Raw genomic sequence first — 24,750 nt, 5'->3', positions numbered from 1 at the left:
TAGAGGATCACGCATGGACAGTTGTGCTCCACAGTCAATCATGTCAAACAGTTAAAAGACCTAGGAGCAGGTGTATTCACCATCCAGCATCATCCATGACCTTGACTAAATGAATTCACGTCATGTCCGGTTTAATAACTATGGATAGAAGAATGTTGACAATTTGTGTGAGGTGTTACTGGAGAACCCAGAAGGAAAATGTGCCTGATGCCGTGCCCGATGCCATGTCTTTCATAATTAGCAGCATGAATGGTAGGTTGCCCTCAGTGGCCAAGAAATACACGCTCCACCTCAGCCACACCTCACTGATAACACCAAACTGGCTAGGTTACTTTTAGTACTTGTTCAGACGAGAATTGCCTGCCATTTCAGTACTTTACTGTCCTTTGGGATAGGACCAGACTGATGATGAAAATGTATATGTCCAATGGTATGGAAATGAAAAAACAATATTAGAGAGCCTGCAGAGGGGCATCATCCCATAGAACAAGTTATCTAGCCTTTTTATAAGTAGAGGGGGCTCTGCCCACTTTTGACAAAAGGAAAATATTGGCTTTGTCAGCGCTTGCTCAGTTTCCATTGTTGTTCCTCCCAATTTGGTTACTCCAGTTGGTATGGCTTGCTGCTCTAGATAAGGATGAGGTTATTCTAGACTTAGTTGTAGTTTTCTAGTGTACACTGAGAACAGATAACATTTCCACATATACTGTACTACACTTCTATAGTAGTTTACATTTTTGTTTAAATATACATCACAAGTTTAGGAACAATTTCTTCAATAGCAAAATCATGACTTTTGGTAAATATAAAAATGTTTAAATACACAACCTTACAATCCAATCATTAATGTATAGAACTGGAAATCTTGTTTTAAAATCAATCAAAACAATACTTTATTTCGGCACAAGCCATAAACGCATATATATAAAAAAAATGAAATCAATACACATACAAAAAACATTTCATATTTTGATATTGCATAAAAACAGCGTATACATTTTGTAATTGCCTAGAATTCAATAAAACTCTTCAGCCTCAAACCAACTAGGTGAATCTGGCTTTCCTTTTTCTCCATGCCTGGGTAGATAATTGGATGTAGCTAGCACCACGTCCTGGTGCATGGTACTCATGCACAGTGCTACTGCGTCAGCCACCTGTCTTAAACTGTGGTTCACAATATATTGTTTTAGATTGGACTGGCTGATCCTATAATAGCCAAGGCAAACTAGAAGAAAATGCTGTAAAGATTCAGATGTGCTTTCACAGACCGGGCAGCCGTCTGACCCTGTTTTGAACCACACATTTGTTTTAGGTGCCAAGATATTGAATCTCATTTTCATGTCTAATGAACATTCAAACAGTGACTTAATATAGCTTTATAGACCTGCAGCTCGGGCCGTACCGGGCGTTATGGGCCCTGAAGACGGAGTTAATGACCCGAGCGAAGCGAGGTCCTTTAATGCGGTATGAGGGACCATAACGCCAGGTACGGCCCGAGCTGCAGGTCTATGAAGCTATTAGAACACCCTCATTGTTTAAAGTTGAATAAATGAGACTGAAGTACAAAAAATTGCAAAATGGTAAATAATTGTTGTAGACATTTTTTGTACTTCAGTTAAAAATGTTTCATTTGTTTTATAGGGTGGTGGAAGGTGCTAGGGAGGGAGAAGTATCATAGTAAAGTGGAATCAGGTGTGGGTATGCCTGCCCCCTGCCCAAATTAAGTTTCCTTTAGGTGTGCCCCCCCCACTACACAAATGTTAGAAATTACTCAACACAAACATGCGCTGCAAGCTACATCTGCAAATACATCACATTAACAGGCAATTTACTTACCTTTCTGTGCCCTTCTTCTCCATTGGTACTTCCCTGCTCCACTGAACACCCAGAAGTGCGCGCAGCATTTCATTTCATTTCACTCCTACAAACAAACTTGTCCACACGTTCCACCTAACGCTGCATTGCAGCTTATATCAGACCCATTTTTATTTATGTGCAACGCTATGAAAGCGTTTCCTTTAATTTGCCAGTTCATTTCACTGGGCATGCCTACGTGCACACGTTGGTTTTCCAAAGTGCATTTCGAATGCAAAGTTAACTCTTTCCGTTCCGGAATACACATGCAGCCCGAACTACAGGCTGTTATCAATCTGCGGGCTATACCAGTGCGTATAGCCTGCAGATTGACCAATCACCATAACGGAACACTCGCTAGGGTGTTCTAATAAACATCAAGTAACTTTCACATTCGTGGGAGGATTTTTCTCTCAAGTAATTCTGGCCATTGACAGACAACTTGTAACCCTTCTCGCTTGTGGCCAGTCTCTATAAACGTCCCAGATTATTGCCTTACTGCTAGGTTGCAGCAAGGCGAGGCTCTCCCTCAACAGGTCTAATTGTAGCTGGTACACTGGTTAATTTATTTATGCAAACAATGGGAGCTTTAGTGCCCCTTCGCAGCACATGAGGTCTAATAGGGTCTCCATGTAGCAGCCAAGTACAATAATGACGTTTTTTAAAGGGCCTTTCATTATGCTTTCAGTACAGGGTCTAATGTCACGCAGTATAGTCACGGATTCAACTGATAAACATTTGTCAGTAGGAAATGCTTACGGACAGGCAAAATGTACACTTAAAAATAGAAATGCCATGTATTAAAATAAAAAAACTTACTAGAAGCATCAGCATAACTGGCCCCATATAAATGAGGAGGAAAAAGGTTGATATCATAGATAAAGAAAAAATCCCTCGAATCCACCAGTTTTTCCATCTGCAAAGCAAAGCACAAATGTATGTTATGACAAATAAAGATATGAGCAAATATATTTCATGATATTGAGGATTTGTCAGACATAAATCTAAGTACATTTCGCAATCCAGTGGGAATTATTATTGGCCTTTTTTACTGCGTCGAATCACCAACGTAGTTTCAAATTGCCATTCCTGATCGGAGCTTCAAAGCATATTGTAACCCCGCCCAGGCAACGGCGGAACCTAGGCAGCTGAAGGAAAATAGAGATAGGGGAAAGAGAAAAGAAACTAAAACGACGTAAAGAAAGAAAAGGAAAAAAAAAAAAAGAGGAAAGGGAGGGACCTTGGGATGTGGAGAAAGCATGATTAGAACGATGTAAATAAGTAGATGTAAATGTATTCTCTGAATGCATGAAGGGCCAGTATAGTAGGAGTACAGTGAAGGCATGACTGACTGGGTCACCAATTGGATGAACAGAAGCGTCCTGTCAAACCATGGTACAAAATGTGCGTTTCCGTAAAGCAGTTTTGAAGAAATGCTAAAAGGAATTCAAGGGGTAAAAGGTACTGAGAGGGTTGGCGATTTTAACCCTGTAACGTATGTAGGCTTAAAGATGACAGGATTGACCAAAAATCAAGCTAGATATAAAAAAGCTAAAGGAAAAACTAAAATAGTGAGCGTCCATTAAAATGAACCAGGTTGATTTTGAAAAAAATAGCAATTTAATGTCTTGAAATTGGCTTCAAATGATTGAATATACGGTAGTCTAATGTCATATCTGAAATAAGCAAAGCATAACAATCAATGAAATGTCAAAAAGTGATCTATCAGTCTGAATCAGTTTGTAACCATTCTGAATGAGAGCATGCAGCCGGGCAGGGAAGGATTCTTGGGTAAAATGAGTTTGTCAACATTTCAAAAGGTTGTTAGTTAGTGCAAAACCCCAGGAAGGGCAGACCTGATAAGCCACACTCCAAGGCTTCCCAACATCAACCCTATGGACGCAGTAAGAAAAACCTGAGCTATGGCAGGAGTGCGACATGGTATCCATTGCATGAAAAGTACCCTGAATGTGAGGGTGAGAAATCTTGTGAATCCTCAGAGAACCCAAGGTCAAAAAGAGACTATTATGAATCAAAAACGTTATCACTGTACGGACTACTGTAATCGTAGTTCAGTCATCCACTTTATGCCATAATTCAGGGACATATTTCAAAAAAGGTAGCAGGCACTCCTCTCCAGAAAGTACATGACACATAACCTGTTCTGAGATGAGTTTGCAGCACACGCTTTTTGCTCACTGTACCTTTCACAGATGGGAAATAACCATTAGCATATCAGTCTTTGTCCCGCCCACATGGGCAGTCCAGCACCGAAATGCTATGGCAATTCCTCTCTGAACAAGAGTACCAACAGCAACCCCATACACGTGTTTCAGCCTTGTTGGGCCTCATCAGCGAGGTGAAGCTGTGCCTCTCTTAATTCAGGAACATTCCATCCAATGGCAAGAGACCTCCATTTCCTATATTTATGTCGGGGACCAACGCATGCACGGACACAGCCTTACCTCCCCATATCCCACCCAAAGGGTCTCACCATTCAGTCCTTTTCCAACCAAGGAGGTTAGTTTCCCAGCTGATAGTCAAATGTATTTTAGAGGGAATGTTGGGCGGGTCTATGAAGGAAAAAGGACTCCGGACTAGGAGTGAAGTATTTAATAGGTTGAGTAACGATTTTACTCCTAAATCCAACCCTCTTTCCAACATATTTCTGGAAGACTCCCAATCACAGATCTACATGGGGGTGGACAGTCCTATTTCCAGATTAGTTGAGATAATTCCTAAGGACCACTTGCCCGAACTGAGCATCCACCCTCAAGCTCATGTCCAGACAACAATGCCTGTAAAAATCAGAAGGTGACATCCAAATTGATGATTTGGCAACGGCGTCCCAGAGATCATGTCTTTGACAGATGACATGAAGCATATTTGGCATTCAACACATGGAGCTGCTCACTATGAGGCTATTTTTTTTTTAACGGCATGGCTTCCCAAGACACCGGGCACAATCCATGTCAAGATGGGGACCATGCTCGCTTGAGAGCTTTTATTGAGGTTTCTGAAAGTTCCAAGGAGTGAAAGATTTCCTGATGGTTTAGTTTCGTCCCATCTAGATATCATTTTAGGGCCCTCCTGGCATTCAAAGAGTGAAGGACCTTTTCTGGATCAGAAAATGGATTAGGGAAGAATACTGGTAGAGATTTCCTGATTAACAAGAAAATCTGATACTACTACAGGTAATGAATGACATGTGGGTGCGTGGCCTCAGTTGTCACGGTATTAAGGAGTCTAGCTTACAAAATGGCTTTAAGAAAAGCCCCCTTCAAATACACTAACCGAATATTAGATATCACCTAAAGCTCAAAATGTTTTTCGTAAAGCCACGAGTACAATGTACATGTCCCACTTGAAATTTGAAGCCCTCACTAGCAGATATAACCAACAAAGACCATCAAAGTGATGCTTCACTAAATGATTGAAAAACAAGCATTGAACATCATCATTCATGTGGGTGCCTAGCGCTAAAGGGTACTGCGGCGTGTGAAGGCTCCCACCCATCTTGCACTTAATATCCAATAGACCAAATAATGGACACACACCGCGAGAGAATGAGACCAGGAGATGAATTGCAAGTAAAACAAATTTATATAAGAAAATTTGCAAGCAGAGAACTCTGCTGCCCGAGAGCACTCTGCCAAACAATACACGGGCAGCACATTAAAAAGGACACAGCATCATTGATGACGTTTACGTATACTGTCCAAAGTCCGGCATCGGGTTGGCGAGAGGTCTATGGGACAGTTGATACTATATGGGATGCCGGATACTAATTGGCCATTGCTTTTCCACTTGCTCTCGGCTCACGTGGGTCAGCTGGGCTCATCTCTGCGGTGTGAAGGTCAGGCCGAATGTAACAACTAACTATCTAAGCTAAACAACAGGAATGGATATCATGTGAATAATGGCGAACATAAAACTCGATGCATGAATCGGGTGGTACTAGAAAAACATGTGGCAGATATACTGACATTCTAACCCCTGCACTCATGGATTCATAGAGCCGGGGACCCCGTTCTCGGGTGTCTCCCAGTCGGTTTTTGATCTAGCTGATGCCTCATGATACGAATTGACATGTGTTAGTATTGGGAGAATATATTGGTACGCAGGATTAACGCCAAGGTTGGTGTCCTGCAATTGTCTATACAAGGGGGTGAGATATGGATCTACATCAAAAGGAGTATGGGGCGAGGGAGCAGTGGATTCTGGCATGGCGGGGTGGGAGTGGGTGGCAGGGGGGGGGGGGGTGTCGAGGGTGCATGGGCAGGTTAGTTGAGATGGTTGGGCACATGAGCTGGGGCCTGCTCCGGTCTCACAGTGCAATGATTTCATCTGGCACAAAGTGATACTAAACGTTGCAACAATAAATGGCTGGACTTCCGTGAGAACAAGGCTCCGGGGAAGGGAGAGCTGTGGTTTCAGAGAGATCATTCTTGAGCCTAGTAAAAGATGGCATCTGGTATGACATCTGGTATGACATGAAATGGAGTCGCTAGGCCTCGATCAAGGCTTGGGTTTTTGTTTGATTGCTAATATTAGTTCATAAGGATGGGGGTGGGGCATCTCCCTCCTTAGCTTGCACGTGGTCTATGCAGTGAAGGAATGGTGAGGGGGTGCGAAATGGCCACCTCTCCCCCAACATTTCCCCCCTTTTGTTACTCCTAAAGTAACAAATACCCTCCCCCAGTATGTCTATGTTCTTCAGCCCTCCTTACTGCTTCGTCCCAGGCGGGGGTACCTTTTATGGGCATCCATGCTCTACAGATGCTAATCAAACTCTTCCCCTCACCGTGCATATTCTTCAGTAGTGCATGTCATGTAAATACATCCCCCATCCCCATCCAGGTCAACCCACGCTTCTTTATAATTTTCAAGATCCAGGGGCCGTTTAATGGTAGTGTGATCGAAGTTATCTACCTCGTCCCCTGTGTTGAAAATTGCCACCATGCGATATTTGGGCTCATCGCTTTCACCTGTGTCCACTTGGGCTTCCCTACTATCGTGAGGCATCTTGTTATGGCTATTTTTATTACCAATAGTGACCATCATCATCGCACTACTAGGAACCGCCTTTGCACAACAGCGAACCTCTAACTGGCACACACAGACGATCAACAGGAGGAAGATGATGGTGGGGACCAGCATTTTCATTGCAGTCCCAAGCCATGAGGGTACCCAATTGAAAGGCATGCTGAACCAGTCACTTGGTTGCACACCTCCCTCCTTCATTCTCACTCCAAGTTCATGCACTGCTGCGATCACATGAGAAAGTGTCCCATTATCTGCGTCCCAAGAAGGTATAAATGTGCAACATGAACGCCTGATTTTTCAGCAATCACCGCCCTCCATAGCTGTGAGGAGGTCGAGCACGTAGCGACTTTGCATTGTCATTAATCGCAGTGCTCCGAGCTCCACTTAGATGACGTTGAACCCCTCCTCAGTGTCATTCGCCAGTTGGATCAGCTCCCAGCAGACGAGTTGGAGTCATTTTGCATTAGGTGTGCTTGGCTGCTGGGGAATCAGTGATGCAAAAAATGTCTCTGCGAGTTGAAGTTTATATTCGTCAGTTTTCCGTGCAAGGAGGTTGGAAGAGTCTTTAGAGAGGTAATTGGATACTCTCTTTTTCCGGGACACTTGGTCTTGCAGCTGGTCTTCAGACAGTATGTTGAAGATGGGGGTGCTTCATCCGTTGGGCACCCCTTCCCCTTAACATGTTCTTCCGGTATCACCAGCAGTGCAGAATTTTCAGAGCACAGTAGCCCCTGCATGATGACGGGAGGTGCAAGTATGCCTGTTTGCCACACACCCAGTAATGGTCCATTAAGGCAGCAGTGCCTTTTCGCATCATCAGGGATGAAAAGCTTTCTGTTGCAACATTCATTTGAACCCACAGAAGCACAGTTCATATTTTTCTTCATGTTGAATCTTGATCTGCTTTTTAAGGGCAGTGACCCACATAAACTTTGCGATGTGTAGAGCCCATGTTTGTGCACATGTGTCTTCCATTCATTGCAGTCTCTCGTCCGACAAACCACCCAGTGCTTCGGCTTTACACAAAGGTCGAGTCTTGCCATTTGTTTTCCGCAAACATTGTCCCTTTTATTGGCAGAAATGGTTCCTTGAAGCATGTTGCACCTTTGTGTTTCTTCTTGCACATTTTCTCGTCTGGCGGAAGAAGCTGCACCTTTACTGTGTGTGCCTGGAAGGTGCTAATGATTCTACATAGTGTGAGGTGGATGAGACCCTGGGCTTCTACTAGATGGGTTTCCCGAGGTACTAAAGCCGTAGGCGTTCCAGACGCATGAGGCTTCAGTGAACACACATCAAGACGCGCAGTATCAGTGAACATACATAACAGCTGCCATTCGTTGCTTGTCTCCCAGTGGCGCTCACGTCGGGGTGCCATTTGTTAGACTGGCCCGGATGGCAGAGGTCTCCTACTTTGTCTAATCCTAACCTATGGTAGGCATCGTACTTGTATTGTCGTACTTGCCTTTTCTTTCTACTGTTATGCAGGAGAGATTGCAGTTCGCCTAATGAGCTTTCACATCTTCTATCAGGGGCACATAATGATTTGTATGACAATGCATTACTTACCTTAAAAGCATTTCTGATGGTTGTATCTGCTTAGATTCACATGCTGTGCATAGTCCGACATCCAGTGGTCACTGCAGAGTATTGAATTTTGTTTTTCGTAGTCGAAAAGGGGACGTCGACAAGGCGTGTCTGTAACACTATCCCTATAGTGACGTGCAGTGTACCCACAATCCCTCACGCGTCGAGGTCCCTCTGTTTGTATTTTTTCTGCCCTAAGGGAGCCTATTAGACGCGAGTGAGTACAGAAAAGAGAGAGATAAAGGATGTCTATGTTCCTTCCATCCGAGCGGGGAGGAAGGGTGGGCGCATGTGAATCTAAGCAGAAACAACCATCAGAAATGCTTTTACGGTAAGTAATGCATTGTCTTCTGAGGTTTGTTAATCTGCTTAGAATCACATGCTGTGCATAGGCTAGCGAGCAGTACCGGAGTTGGAGGTGGGTTGTGAGAAGCAACAGTAGAAAAAAGATGTCTTAATACTGCTTGTCCCACCTGGGAATCAGATCTAGAGTGGGCATCTAGACAGTAGTGTTTTATAAAGGTGTGTACAGAACTCCAGGTTGCCGCTTTGCAAACAGACTCGAGAGGGACATTTGCAATGAATGCTAAAGAAGCCCCAGTGCCCAGAGTAGAATGTGCTCTCGTCTTGAAGGGTAGTTCTCTCTTAGCAAGAGAATCCATCTAGATATAGTGGATTTTGAAACTGCATCTTTCTATTCCTGCTGCCACCGAGAAAAAGAACTGATTAGTCTTTCTCAGAGGTCTAGTTCTTTCCATATAAAACATGACGGCTCTGCGCACATCCAGTGTATGCAGGCTCTTTTCTCCCAAATTTGAAGGGTTTTGAAAGAACGTTGGTAGTTCTATTGACTGGTTGACATGGAATTTAGAAATGAGTTTTGGTGCAAACCTAGGATTTGTGCGTAGAACCACCTTATGCTTGTGAACTGTTACGAAGGGGACTAGTATAGAGAGCGCTTGTAGTTCACTCACTCTCCTAATGGAGGTGATAGCTATTAAGAAAGCAGTTTTAAGAGTGAGGTTCTTAAGGGATGCTTTGTGCATGGGTTCAGAGGGTGAGCCCATAAGCCTGGTAAGTACCACATTTACGTACCATCCGGGAGCTGGGTTAGCTATAGGGGGGGGGTGTATCCTCTTTACTCCCTTCATGAAGGCTTTAATAACTGACTTTCCACCATGACACTTTGTGTTGAGAAGTGGTGTATGCGGAAAGTGCAGCTAGATGAACTTTAATAGAATTTAAGACCAAACCTGAGTCTAATAAGTGAGTCAGGTAAAGAACAATCTGTGTGGGAGAGCAGTCAACGGGGTTGATGCTCGTACCTCTACACCAGACGACGAATCTCTTCCACTTGCTAGAATAGCAGTAACGAGTGTTAGGTTTTCTAGCCTCCCTAAGAATGTCCATGCATCTTTGAGGGAGCTGTAAATGTCCAAATTCTATGACCTCAGGAGCTAGGCTGCTAAGTTCATGGTCTGTGGGCATGGGTGTAGCATCTTGCCCCTGTCCTGTGACAGCATGTTGTACGGGCGGGGTAGTTTCACCGGTGGAGATAGAGACATCTCCATCAGGTGAGTGAACCATGGCTGCCGGGCCCACATCGGGGCCACTAGTATCATGGTGACTGCTTCCTGGTGCATCTTGTGCACTATTTTCTTGAAAAGGGGAGTCGGGGGTAAAAGCGTAAACAAATTTCCCTGACCATGTTATCCAGAGACCATTCCCCTTGGATCGGTTCTGGGGGTACCTGGAGGCGTAATCTTGGCATTGGGATTTCTCCAGAGTTGCGAACAGATCTATTTCTGGGAATCCCCATTGTGTGAAAACGTCGAAGGCGATGTCATCTCGTAACCGCCATTCATACTCTGCGGGCAGAGGGGCTGAGTTCATCTGCTAGCAGATTGAGTTACCCAGGTACATGTTGTGACAACAGGAACATGTGTGTGAGAGCCCACTTCCAGATGTTCTGGGACAGCTTGGACAGTCCTGGAGAGTGAGTGCCCCCTTGCTTGTTCAGGTAGTACATGGCTGTGGTGCTGTCTGTGAGGACCATCACTGTCTTCCCTTGCAGGTGTTCCTGGAAAGCCTTCAGTGCTTTGAAGACCACTAGCAGTTCCAGCAAGTTTATGTGTTTGGACGCTACACTCTGAGTCTAAACTCCATGTGCAGTCTGATGGGATAGGTGAGCCCCCCCCCATCCTGTGAGGGATGCGTCTGTGGTTAGAGTGGCTTCCACTACGGGGGTGGCAAATGGTTTCCCTATTACAAGGTTTTCCTTCGACCACCACCCTAGCGAGAGAACCAAGGCCTGCGAGACCACCACTAGATCGTCCCATTGTCCGCTGGCCTGACACCACTATCTGTTGAGCCACTCTTGCATTGGGTGCATGCGCAGGCGCGCGTGAGGTACCAAATATATACACATGAGGCCATCATTCCAAGCAAACGCATTGCTTTGCGTACCGTCACCTCTCGACCGGCCACATATTGAGGGTTCTGAAACAGCATATTTTGGACCCTCTCGTTGGAGGGGAAGACAAGGCCGTCCTTTGTTCGAATTAGAGCCCCTAGGAATTGTTTGATCTGGCTGGGGTCTAGGCTGGACTTCTTCTCGTTGATGGAGAAGCCCAGTTGGAACAAAAGGTCTACAGTCTTTTGGGCATTTGAGCAGCATGTCTCGTAAGAATCCCCTGTTATGAGCCAATCGTCGAGGTAAGGGTATACTGGGATGCACAGGTGGGCCGCTGCCACTGCCAGAACTTTCGTGAATACCCTCGGTGCTGACGCTATGCAGAAGGGTAGCACTCTGAACTGGTAGTGTTTTCCCTCTATCATGAACCGGAGGTATTTTCTGTGCGCTGGCAACATTAAAATATGAAAGTCTGCATCTTTCATGTCCAGTGTTGTCATGTAATCTCCCTGTGAAAGCAGGGGGATTACTTCGTGTAAGATCACCATACGAAATTTTTGAGGTTTGACAAATTTGTTCGCTCGGCGCAGATCTAACACAGGGCGCATGGTTAAGTCCTTTTTGGGTACAAGGAAGTACACTGAATAAATACCTTCTGTTACCTGTGATAGAGGCACAACCTCTATTGCTCCTTTAGTTGCAGCAGTTCCACTTCTTGAAGGATGGCGAGGTGCTCTGGTGATAGGCTTTGTCCCCTTGGGGGACCGACTGAATTCTATGCAATAACCGCGCGCTATAGTTGACAATACCTAGCGGTCTGATGTTATTCCCTCCCATGCTGGTAGGAAAGATGTTAACAGGCCCCCGACCGGCGATGCATGCGAGTGGACCCAAATCTTCGGGTCATTTGGTGTTGGTAGCCGGGGAACCTCTGGGAGTGGGGGCCCCAACCTCTACCCTTGCCACGGTGTTGTCATCTTTGAGTATATTGGCCACTGGTTCCCCAAGTAGAGGACCAGTTGCCTGCAGTGTACTGCTGTTGTTGACGTTGGCCTCGAAAAAAGCATTTGTTGCCGAATCCTCGCTTATTGGGAGGCCTTGAGATCTGGTCTAAAGTATTTAGGGTGTCGAAATCCTTATTAGCGGTCTCCAGTGCGTCGTCCACCGCTTTCCCAAAGAGGTTAGAATCCTCGATTGGTTTGTTTATGAGTGATGCCGGGGTCTCTGGCTTAAAACCTGAGTTCCGGAGCCAGACATGACGCTTCAGTAGTATCCCCTGGATTAAAAAACGGCCAGCCGTTTCTGCAGCATCCAGTGTCTTTTTAAATATGCTCTGGTTAACCAGGGTTCCTTCCGTTACAGTGGTTAACAAGCGAGTTCGTAAGGGCTCAGGGACTTCCGAGGTCTTGGCGCAACTTCCCCCATTGGGCATCGGCATAACTTGCCAGTAAGGTATTATTATTGGCCATTCTGTTGGAAAAAGCTGCAGAGGTTGTTATTCTCTTACCCACGGCGTAGAGTTTCTTTCCTTCCTTGTCCGGGGGTGCTTTGCTAGTTGATAGCGGAACTCCTGCCCTCTTCCTTGTGGTAGTTACTACCAAGGAATCTGGTATTGAGTGACCCTTAATGTATAATGGGTCCGATGGAGCGGGAGTAAACAGTTTTTCAATTCTTGGGTTGACCCCTCTAACCAACGCAGGTGTAGACAGTGATGCGATGATTTGTCTCTTAACTGAGGCGAGGAGGGGAATGGTCTGGCTAGGGGGAGGTTTTTCCTTAATTATTTTTTCTACAAATCAATATTGGGAGTAATTTCCCCAGCGTCTGTAGACGCTGTTGGGGACTGCCAAGGCTGCGAGCCACCTTTATCTGGGTCTTCTTCGAAGCCAACCCACCCATGTGAGGGTGTTAGGGAGAATTCTCTCTTTAGGCTGAATTTCCTAACCTAGTGAGTCCCCCAGCAGATTTGCTGGATTTCTGGAGTTTGTTTTTTTCTCCTGCCAAGAGTGAGACTCTTTCTCCCACTCTTGGAAATGATTTATGGTGTTCCTTTGACCGTTTGTGTTTTATGGGCTATGGGGTCCTTTACTCCATAGGGTCTCATGTGTTTTTACTATGTGTGTTACACAGCACCCTCCGTGCAGTGACACAGGGGTGTCATAGTGACACCCCACCATAGACTCCATACCCTGGGACTGACTACTGTCTTCCAGGGCATGTAAAGTCACCATTGGCTTTACTAGTCCCAAATTATTAACAAACCGGTACAAACCATCATATTGTGGACGTACTGGTCGGGGCAATTAGATTGCCCCGGGGTCTGTTAGTCGAGGGGGCACGTCTCCGTCCCCCCTGATCGAGTTTTGGCTGGTGGCAGTGGATACTACTTTTTATATTCGACCGCAAATATATCCCAATGGGATTTTCCCATTGTTCGAAGCTACCAACTTTCATTATTTAATGCTCATAGCCTCGAACAAACCGCTGGTTTGTTTATTTAATATTAATTTGCTGGTTAGTATTTTTTGCCAGGACTCGATTCTAAAATGGCGTTTGTGTTCTCTTCTGTGACTCCAACCCAAGTCGAGCCCTTTGTTCCACTTTTTGGCGGGCTTCTCCACAGAAGCCTCCAAAAGTGGTGCCACTCTGTCTGGGTACCACAGGGGGTTTGGGCACCCTGGACTGACTTACCTTGGTAACTCAAGTCGCACTCTCGTGTGTTTGGCCCAAGTGGTGAGCCGGCCGGCTCAGCACTTACCATGTTTGATTGACAGCTAGGCTGAGTGAATGGGGGTGTGCTGCATAAAAGCAGGGCTTTGGGGACTGGAACTTCAGAAGTCACCACAGGACCTGAGAATCCGACGAGGGAGAAGCTGAGCCGACCTACCACGACACCACCGGTGGAGCCCTGCAGAACCGACTCACCACTTCCCGACGACAGAAGATCTCCCGGCTGGAGAGGCTTCTTCCCCTGATTGGTGGTCACAACCAGTTTACCTTCTTTTCCTCGCATCCCAGGACGTCTTGTGGTCGAAATGCCCGTGCCAAGCACCCCGGCAACTGGATAGCCACTTACCACTGGACCGCGAATAAAAGGACCGCTCCTTTTACCTGAGAACTCCGCGGCTGGTTTCTTCCCTGGCAGTGCAACGGACTCCCGTCTTCCTCCCCGACGAGATCCCCTCTTCCCCCGGACGAAGCACCGACTTGTATCCGCTGCCAGGAACAACTGCCCCCGCTGGAGTATTCTCACCACTTTAAGGTACCGTGTCCGCCAGGCCTCCCTTTCTAAAGATTGCTACAAGGTAATATTAATCCCTTAACCTTCTGGACTGGGCTGGCCGCCTTGACCCTCTAACTGGTCCAACTCTTTCTGAACCTTTGTAAGACTTTTTGTGCACTTCAACCGTGTGACCTTGGACACATTTCGTTCTGATCCTCTTAAAGTGGATCCGGCCTTCTGAACTCTAACTTCACGGTTTTACTTTGCCTTCCTCTCTTGTTGTGTTCTTGTGAAAGTGTTGGGATCTGTTTCAAATTATACTCTGCTTTTCTCTCCCTTTTTAAAACGAATTATTAGAGTGCCATCTGCGTCAAGCACTCACCGCTGTCTGAAAATAAGTGGGGCTTTACTTAAGAATTGTCTAATATTCATCTTTTAGTGACTGTTTTTAAACTGCTTAATATTAGTGCCTGTGTGTTTTACAAGATGTGGTTTTAAATAAATAATTATCTCTCTTTTACACCAAGCTCTGGTCAGTGTGTACTTGTTCTACTGTGGTCTTTTCACCTATTGTGAATACTCTGTATACTGCCTAACTCTTCTTTAGGGAAGTCTGACTGCTCAGCCACAGCTACCAAGTGAATCTGTGTGGTACAGACTGCTACCAAGTGGGTTTACTGCCAAACACCTGTAGTCATAAATCTTTTAGTGGTCCCAGAGGGAACTGCACAGGTTTCTGCCTAACACAGGGTTTTCCTCAAAACCTTCTTCGAGGTTCTGTTGGTCTTCACTATCTAAGAACTCCTCATCCTCTTGAAAGTGAGAGTCTTTTTCAGTGAGGTCATAAGTATTAGCCTCCTCTTGAAGGGGGTTAAATAGTCTAGGATATTTAGCCCTGGGGTCCTCATGAAGTACCTCTCTTGGCCTCTTGGGTGTTTTATGTTCAGGAGTGGACATAAATCTATCCAGCTTGTCCATACATGATTCGTATTTCTCAAATGTCCAATGTGGTAACCCAGAACGGTCTGGAGACGTAAAGGGAAGCTCCTCCGCCTGTAGCCGTTTAGATCTGTCCCATAACGTCGAGGATAAACTCCCTTTGCCCTCTGAGAAACCTTCTCGTAGGCTAGGGCCTTCCTTCGACGGCAGGAGCGGTCCCTGCCTCCCTTCCGGCATTCTCGGCGTCTCCCTGGCCTTGTGAGCGGGGTTCGGCGTATCACTTGCTGCTCGTCTCTGGCCGTCAGTGGAAACTATACGAGCCAAGCTTTCGACGATTAATTTCTCTGTCGAAGGTTCGTCTGGAGTCATGTTGGGCGGTGCTGAGTCTCTTTCGACGACAGTCGCACTCTTACGAGGCGCGTCGCCTGGCGTTTTGGTGGTAGCGCCCTTGTCTGCAGGTAGCCCAGATACTAGTCGCGTCTGTGGTGGCGGTGAGGGCTTGCGACCCTTACGGTCAGTGGAGGACGCCAGTAGGCCCGGCAACTCCGTTGGCTCTAGGGCTTTCTTCGTCTTCGACGAAGAAGTGCCATGGGTTGTGTGCTTAGGTTTTCTGTGTTCGTCAGCGTCGCCGGGGTGTTCATCCCCATAAGTAGGGCGTGAGCCGAACTTGTCGGGGCCGGGGATAGACGCTGAGGAGCGGGTACGCTCCTTAGAGAGGTCTGCAACCTCCGAAACGGAGGTCGGGTTATCACTGTCCTCGTCACACTCGGCGGCGGTGGCGGCGGCGGGTGAGGAATCAGCTCTAGACATAGCATAGGCTGCCCACCACTTGACCCTGCGGTCCTTTAAAGTCTTTAGGCAAAGAAGTTTACAGGCCGCACAGCCGTCCTCGTTGTGGTCGAGGGGTAAGCAACGGTTACACCGCTTGTGCTTATCCTTCCATGTGAATTTGCCCTTACAGCGCGGGCAAAATCTAAAAGGAGTCCTCTCCATAGCTGAGGATACAATTAAGAGTGATAACGACCCCGAAGGAAAGGGGGGTGAAAGAGAAAGGCATTCTTAGAAGAAACAGAAATGTCCCACAACTCCCACTCTCCCTACTGTTTTAAGCCGGCGAAGCCGGACCACGTGTTCGGCAGCGCCGAAGGATCGCCTTCATCTAAGTCACCGCCGTCGAAGTTATTAATCGGCGGAAAACAGCGGTCAATAACGACCAAAGGGTCAAATAAATGTTTTGCAATTTCTCTCGAACGAGCTCCGCGTTAATGCGACCAATATCTGGGCGGAAAAAAACAATCTGAGGGACCTTGACGCGTGAGGTATTGTGGGTCCACTGCACGTCACTATAGGGATAGTGTTACAGACACGCCTTGTCGACGTCCCCTTTCCGACTACGAAAAACAAAATGCAACACTCCGCAATGACCACTGGATGTCGGACTATGCACAGCATGTGATCCTAAGCAGATTAACAAACATCAGGAATATGCATACGTTTCAAAACCGTACATAGGAAAAATACTGCCACTAGTGAAGATATAAAGTTGCCAATATGGTTCACATGAAGCAATTCTTGGTAGTGTGGTGGGAAACATAGTATACATTTTATCATCACTTGAGGTGGACATCTTGTTAGTAGGTTGTGAGGTAAATTGCGGTACTGTAAACATAGTAGGGGTTGATAGCCCAGCATTTTCTACATCAAACACTCAGTTTTGTCATTTAGAACTACCCCGGGCTGTGGGGTTGCTTTTGTGAGAACTACCCTGGGCTGTGTGGTTGCTCTTGTGAGGTTCTTGTGCAATGTAGTGAGGTTTGAAAATACTGAGTTATCCCACGTTAGCTTTAACCCCACTCACCCCTTTCTTTTATATGGGCTCCCCAGATAAAAGATGCACTCCAATATACCCAATGCTAATATAATATCAGTAAAAACAATAGCTACAAACTGTAAACCACAGCTATAACTATACGCCCAAGAGGCACTTATTCCATCCCTATTGCTATCCATCAGATTTGCTTCTGTTGCGAGTGGCGTTGTTTCCACCATCGTAGCACCTACAGAGAGGGATATAACGGGACAGGGGTTAATAAAGTTTGAGCCTAAATAAAGAGCGAAGAGAAAGAGAAAGCATGGAAGGGGGGGACAATAAGAGGAACATTGTTTCACATAACAATATACAACTTTGCTTTATATACATATAATCTTATTGTCTGTATGTACACCTGTACTTTTTTGTCTAGTGTTTCTACTTTAGAAGGCACCGCTGTTTCTCTCATTTTCTTGTGGTGTTTCTGGCGTTACACCATCATGAGCTTTCCTTATATCCGATAGATGCACCCAGTATTTCAGCCCCTTTACTTTCACTGCTAAAGGGGTCCAGTATACCACTTCGTAGGGGGAGTGGAATCTCGGAGAGTTCCACTTCCTCACAAAGCTACTAACATACACTAGTTCACCTGGCATCAGAGGTTTTGTTGGACTGTCTGCTGCTGCAGTGGTAGTGTCTGTTTTTATCGCTTGTGAATGGCGGGACAATTTGTTTGCCGACGCATCTTACTGCGCTAGTAAGTTGTGTGAGGTACTCTTTGAACTCCTCCCCCAATACTGCAGCTGTTCTGTGGGCATCTGACATTCTTCTCACTGGTGACAGTGGCGTTTGCATGCGTCTACCAGTTACTATTTCACGAGGGACAAGTGGTGGTCTTTGCTGGGTTGTGTGCGCAACTGGAACAGGGCCAAGGGCAAACAGTAGACCCAGTTCTTTAAGGAGTGACAATTTGGATAACCTGCTTTTAAGGAGGACGTTGATTTTCTAGACCACCGAGTTTGCTTGTAAATTGAACACATTTTATGTTTTATTCCCAATAATGCGGTTACCTCCTTAAATAAATCGTTTACAAAATGTGTTCCATTGTCGGATCGTATGACACTGCATATTCCCCAATGGGGGGAACTTCCCTCACTAAAAATGTTGCTGCACACTTCGCGTCTGGGTGGGCGCAGGGCCCTGCCTCCACCCATCGGGAAAAGGAACAGACCACAACAATGTGATATCGTGCCCCATTGCATCTCTCTCCCATGTCTGCACAGCAAATGTGCAGTTCACAGAAGGGTCCCACGGGACATGGCAATGTTCCCCGTAAGGTTCTGAGAGTCATTCCTGAGTTAAATGTTTGACATGTGGTAAACTCGATTGTTAGTTTGTTAAGATACCCCTGGAGGTTTGGGATGAACCAATCATCCTGGACATCTGCTGCTACATGTTGTTTTGAGGTGTGGGCTGGAAAGTGTAGCTGTTCAAATACCACCTGCAATAGCTCCTCAGGCATCATTACTTTCCCTGTTGAATCCTGTCTCCATAGGAGATCAGTATTTGTATTTTGTTTATTTGTATAGCGCACAATGCCCAAGGGCAACCGGGCGCAACATTGGCACACAGATTTCTGAGCATCGGTCACATATTAGGTGCAGAAATCTTACATTCCCTTGGTACAACATTATATGGACAAAAAACACACCACACAAGATATCAAATGGTGGGTTCTTGAAAGAGTGCGCAACGGTCCTAACATTCAAGGACGACTTCTGGACCTAGAATGTAGGTGGATACACAGATTGGACTCGGTAGAACAGGGTCTTAAACAAATCTTCCCATATTAATGGGAGTTATTTGCTCCTCCTGTACCCTTAGACGTACAATTCACTATGGAGAAAATGCGCTCATCTCCAAACGTCTAAGAATATGTCCTACTTATTTCTCTGTTGTATCTCTATGGTGGGCTCCCATTCGGCTTTGAATATGACCCAGCCACAAATGAGGCTATGGGGTATACAAATATGCTGCTCATGTTGAGCAAGGAGCCCATTCACGTATTTCCAACACATACAGGCGCACCACAATCCACTCACAGTACTTTTCTGAGTTATATCTCACTACTAGGACCTCGTAGTACGCTAATGGTTTGTGACCCAAGGATGTTTTTTGTGTCAACACTGCAGTGATTAGTGTTCCTTCTGTGTGTGAGAACAGGTAAAATTCCCGTTCATAATCAGGCGTGGCTAGAACTGGGGCTGTACTCATTAGTTTTTCAAAAGCAGCATGCATTTCAGGTGTCCATGTGATGGGCGTTTTGTCTTTCGTTGCTTCTTTTAGTCCTTGTAACAGGGGTCGTGTGTAGGTGGCACAGTCTAATATCCATGCCCTGCACTAATTGCAGATGCTGAGGAACTTCTGCATGTCCTTTTCAGTATGTGGTCTGGCTGAAGCATGCACTGTTGCCACTGTCGGGTATTATTCTCTTGCCATCTTTGAAATCAATTGGCCCAAGTACAGGACTTCTACCAGACAATACTGCAATGTGTTTTTGTCTACCTTGTAACCCTTCTGGGCCAGCAAGTTGAGCAGGGTAACAGAATCTCTCCGCCATTTTTCTCCTCCTTCACTACAAACTAAGAGGTCATCTACGTACTGAATGATGGTGCTTTGAACATCAATATTTCCGAGGTCTTCGTGCAGTATTCTGTTGAACATACTTGGGCTCTCATAGTGCCCCTGGGGCAATCGTCGGTGCTCGTATCTCCTCCTCCCCCTAGTCTGAAGGCTGTGAGATATTGTGATTCTGGGTCGAGAGGGTATTAAGAAAAAGGCGTTTTTCAGGTCCACTACGGTGAAGTGGGTGGCCCGTTTCAAGATGCTGCACAAAATGGATGCTGGATTTGGGACAAGAGGGAACTCCTTCTGGACAATATCATTAAGGGAGCGAAGGTCCTGGATCATACACTACAACCCCCCCCCACTCCTTTCGCTTTGATGGGATACACCGCGGTATTACATGGAGAGTTTGAGGGGACAAGGATACCCTGTTGCAGTAGTGTGTGTATGGTTTCTTTTATTCCTTCCTCTGCCTCTCTAGACAAGGTATACTGTCTGACCCTAAGCAGGACATCACATGGTTTTGAGTTTTATTTTTTACAACGGTTACTGCTCTTAACAATCCCAAATCATGGGGGCTTGTGGTGCACAAATATGGTGGGACTTGTTGCAAGTCTGCGTCACAAAAGGATGGTGGTGCACGGACAACGGCCATGAGGGGGATCGTCACTCCTCTGTACTGTACCATTATATTGCAGGGCATGCACATTTCCAGTATGATCTCCCCATCAGTGTCATTGTCAGTGAACAACTCCTCGTCTCAATTCTCGTAATGGTATGTTCGGGTCAATGCACAACACTGTACGCCATTTGCACCCGTAGGTGTCTAGGCCTATTTCTACAATACGTTTTGCCGATATTTGTACTCCTTGTAGATCAAGACAAAGGATGGTTCCAGGCACTATCTGGGGGGAGGTGGGAGGGGAGCTACTGGCCGGAAAACAAAATCAGAGGGTACTCTCCATTCTTTTCGTGTAAATTCTGGCTTTGCGCTTGCGAACACTAGTATTCCATAGATGAACATATCTGCATTTGTGGCTACACCCCGCACCTTTACTTTGTTTGTTATGGTGTGTATTAGCAGCATTGCTCGGAGTGTGCACATGCCTGGGGTGGAGCAAACAATCCCCCTCTGTGAATGCTATTGTCATGTTGAGCTTGCTGAGTAAGTCCTGCCCCAATAAGTTTACAGGGGAATCTTCGTGGTAAAGTAGGGGTGCTCGTATGGTTCTCCCCCCTATCCTAACATCCAAATCTTCTGTGTAAGGAACCGTGACCACAGCCACAGAGAATCCTTGCGTCTCAAGATTTTTGGAGGATAACGGAAAATCACCTTCACATAGACCTGACTTTTCCGCCACGAGTCCACCATAAAAATGAACTGTTATTCCCCATCTGTGCCCCCACCAGTGGTTCCTTGTCTGGATGGAGGGTAGTGGATAAGCCCGGACATGCAAATGCTCTCTGTAGGCTGTCCTAGTCGTGGCGGGTGTCTGTTCCGGGGCAAGAGAAAATGTTTTCTTTGAGCATGCATGTTCCCTGATAAGGAGCTGGCGCGTCATGAGCGGTGGTGGCAAATGGGTTGGCATGCCGATGTGTCATTTGACTGGGAGAGACTGCATGTTATGTAGGGGGTGTCAGAGGGTATTGTTATCCGGTATTGGTCGGCTGTCTGGTTGTTCATCCTCTTTGTAACTTCCTTTGGGAAGGCTGTATGGGCTACTCGGTCAGGGTGTCTGCACTGGGACTGATTATATTGTGGCTGTTGATACTGGTAGGTCACTCCTGGCCTACTGCGGCACTCCCGTGAAAAATGACCCCACCTCCCACATGACCAGCACTGCCCTTTGCTTCCCCCTCTTGGTCCATGCCCCTCGTCTATTTTGAAGCAGCTTTCCCTTATATTTTGCCATTAAGTTGCTACATGATCCAATATTCCCTTATCAAAAGACCCTTCTGGCCATGCATGAGGTGATCCCTCCCCCTTCGTTTCTGTTACCCACTGACCGCTGTACTTTCTTTTTTTTTCGCTCACTGTACAAGGGGAGGTGCTTGCAAATGTGTGACAGTGGGGTATCCATCCCCATGCTCGAAAGGAACCCCCCCCCTTTTCCTTCCCTCTCCCAATATAATCTTTCAGTTCTTAATCTCTAATAAAATAACCAACAACTTATTTTTCTCTACTTCAAAACGTTATGTACATTTTCAGGACAAAAAACACAAAACATGAACCATTGAATTTTCACAAAACGAACCAACATTGAACAAGAAACAGATCTTAATATATCCACTTATATACCCCCTCTCCCTGAGCATAACCCCTTCCTTACTCGCATCACCTCCGCCCCCCACTGGACCTACCTCCACATATTTATAAAACACTAAAATAATAAGCTAAAACAAACTAAAATAGCCGCCGCCTTCTAACCTCTTTCAAAGCTAGGTTCCCGTTTCTACTCTATATCTCACCTTGTGCTTAGTTATATAAAAAAAACTAATGGCCACTAAAGTGTAGAGAAGGCGCCAAATACCCGCACCTCAACCACTGTACCTAGAATGCCTATATGTTGGAAACCAGAGTATGTGACCCATGCAGAACAATTGAAACAAGAGAGGCCAAAGGAAATCCTGGAGGCGAGGTTCCCGTTGAGGAAACCATACCTGCATTCAAGACAGTATGATGGATGATTAAATGAAATCCCAGAAAAAGCAGGACGCCTGACTTACGAAGCAGACTGGTGACATCATGCGAGAGTCGAGCTGACGTAAATAGGAGATGCAGAGACAAGAGAATACAGATATTCTATAAGGCATCAAGAACGTATTAAATATGAGCAACATCTTGGGCTCCAGATGGAGAGGCTTATGCTACAGAAACAATGAAGATATTTAATCAGTTCACACGTGTACAAATGCAAAGTAACGCAAGCAGACAAAGTTTTCATAAGGCTAGCTTTATAGTGAAAAGATTGCAGCAAGCGCCAATGTATGGATACATAGGAATGAGTAAAGAATGAATGGTCCCATTACAAACTATAAGGAAAGCGGAGCTAAAGGAGAAAGGCCACTTTTTTCAGCATGGCGCAGTTAGAAAACAAATGGATTACAAACGAAGTTCAGGAAGGCAAGATTGAACGAACCAAGAAGCCAAGGTTGTATTCGACTGAGAAGAACAGAAATTAGTTACAATCTTGTGAAAGAATGAACCTCCTGTTCAGAAGCTTGGAGAGAACAAAGACGACGTCAGAGGCTCATTGGAAAATAGTCTTTTTAATACACTGAAAGCTCGATTTTGTGGTCTTCAGTCACGTGGGGAGAAGAAGTTGGACGAGCAGGATGGTCGCACATATGCACGAGGGCAGAGGGTCCCCTTGCGACCAAAGATGACAGCCGTTGAGTATGCCATTATAAGGGCTGACAGCAGATGATTTTGTGACAATGTATTTAACATGCAGTGGTTTTACTGTTTATGAAGATCTGAAGGTATGTAGTGTTTAAGGGCTATTGCCTATGAGGGGGTTGTGTTAAAAACTGGCGATCAACATAGAAAAGGTGAATTCTGCCGTGGGTGCAGCGGAAAACACTGGCAGAAACTGAGCAGGCTCATGGTTGTTTATACGGTGAGAAATTGTATAAATGAACTATTGAAGGTCAAGGAAGAGATATTGGCAATGGGGGAGATTCTCTTTATTGATGGTTCTTCGAGAATCGATTAGGCTAATAGACTTAGAGATACAGGTGCCGCTGGGGTAAAGCACATGAAGAATGAAGAGGGTTTGAGTATTGACAAGTGTACAACTATCGTCTCACTTTTTGGCACAGGCTGCTGAATTAGTGGCGCCGATTGTTCCGCTAGGAGAAATCGTGCAGACCAGGAAGTAACAGTGTATAGTGACTCCGCCTATGGGACGTCGACAGTGCACACAGAACTAGCACATTGGAAAAGAATGGGCGGCCTCCGAGCAGGCAGCACTCCAGTGCAGCATGTAGCTTTAGTTAATAGACCCGTAGGAGCGAGCACTAATTTCCAGTAGCCATTGCAGTAGGATGAAATGTGTAGCTTATGTTGAAAGGAGCAGATTTTATTTCATGATTAGTATTATAAAGTAAAAATAAAGAAGTGAAGTGAATGGTATGAAAGGGAGCTTTGTTATGATTGTATGGATAAGATTGATACGAATAAAAGAGTGGTAATGATAAATGAATATATTAGAAAAATTATGTTAAAAAATATGAAGATTTAGTTAGTAGAAAGTTAGAAGGAAAAGCGCCAAGATGAAAAGGATTGGTGATCGCGGAAAGGGTATTTAAGAATTTCCGAATCATTGTGGCGACGAGACAGCACTGGTACACCGGTGAAGTCTGGAGCCTTGTTCAGAGTGGTGATAGGATAGCTACACTTCTTTGTGCATGTCAATAGAAACGAACCACGCTGCACCGAGTGCGAGGAATCGTTTGGTTTGACTAAAGTAGAACACGTTGCATTTTGTATAGTAAAGTGCACAGTACGTTAAAAGATTTACTGCTGGGCACATGTTGCGCACTGGTAGGAGAATTGTTTTTGAAATAGGGAACCTTTTTTAGTATCCATGTCGATATTGCAAAAGCGATAGATAAAACTGGGTATATGATTAATAGAAGTAGGTTATTTCTCAGGGTGGACTGAAGATGGATCGTGTATACACAACCAGATGCCACCTGTGTGGTGAAATTAGAGGTTCACAAAGTCTTCATAGATGAGAATCATGTAAAGTAGTAAAGCAAGATAATGGCACTCATTTTTCATTAAATTAAGCCTTTGAATGGATAAGCTTGTTCAGTATACAGCAAGGTTTCATCGGCGTGTCCCAAGCAAACAGACCGAGTTAGAAAGAAACTTGAGCAGCCTGCTTAAGGAGAGAATAGCCAACTAGGAATTTATTATGAAAGAAAGGATGGGTTGCATTGTCTATCACTGGCATTGTAGGAAGATGAGGAATTGGCAAGGTATGAACCACCATCCTATCTCGCCAGGAGAAAGTGACAGGGAGGCGGATGAGGAAGTCCCTCACCCCTACATCTAGACTTAGAAGCGATGCCCAAGCAGCAATAGAATTGTTAGGAAAGGAGCTACGTGTGTTCCTTATGTGTACAACTTCAAGTATCCTCGTCATTTCAGATGAGCTCCGAAGACAGGGGTGTGGGGCAGCGCAGAACACAGAAGGAGATCCTACAACAACCGAATTAAAGGACTTTGTCTTCCCAAAGTTTTCACCA

The 24,750-nt window shown here is 45.5% G+C and overlaps 1 protein-coding gene across 4 annotated transcripts in view; it reads right to left on the bottom strand.

Annotated features, from left to right (window-relative positions):
- The window catches only part of CDS1 (CDP-diacylglycerol synthase 1), an 865,373-nt gene that overhangs the window by 638,829 nt on the left and 201,794 nt on the right, over positions 1–24,750 (bottom strand). For all 4 annotated transcript variants that reach the window (XM_069630399.1, XM_069630400.1, XM_069630402.1 and 1 more), the window contains one exon: positions 2,674–2,770. In XM_069630399.1, the coding sequence (XP_069486500.1) occupies positions 2,674–2,770 (97 nt within the window). The remainder of the gene's footprint in view (positions 1–2,673; positions 2,771–24,750) is intronic.

Source organism: Ambystoma mexicanum, chromosome 6q, assembly GCF_040938575.1.
Source record: "Ambystoma mexicanum isolate Mex_15411 chromosome 6q, UKY_AmexF1_1, whole genome shotgun sequence".
Classification (NCBI taxonomy): domain Eukaryota; kingdom Metazoa; phylum Chordata; class Amphibia; order Caudata; family Ambystomatidae; genus Ambystoma; species Ambystoma mexicanum.
The sequence above is the reverse complement of the archived record's forward strand: the minus strand, read 5'-3'. Positions and strand labels throughout refer to the sequence as shown.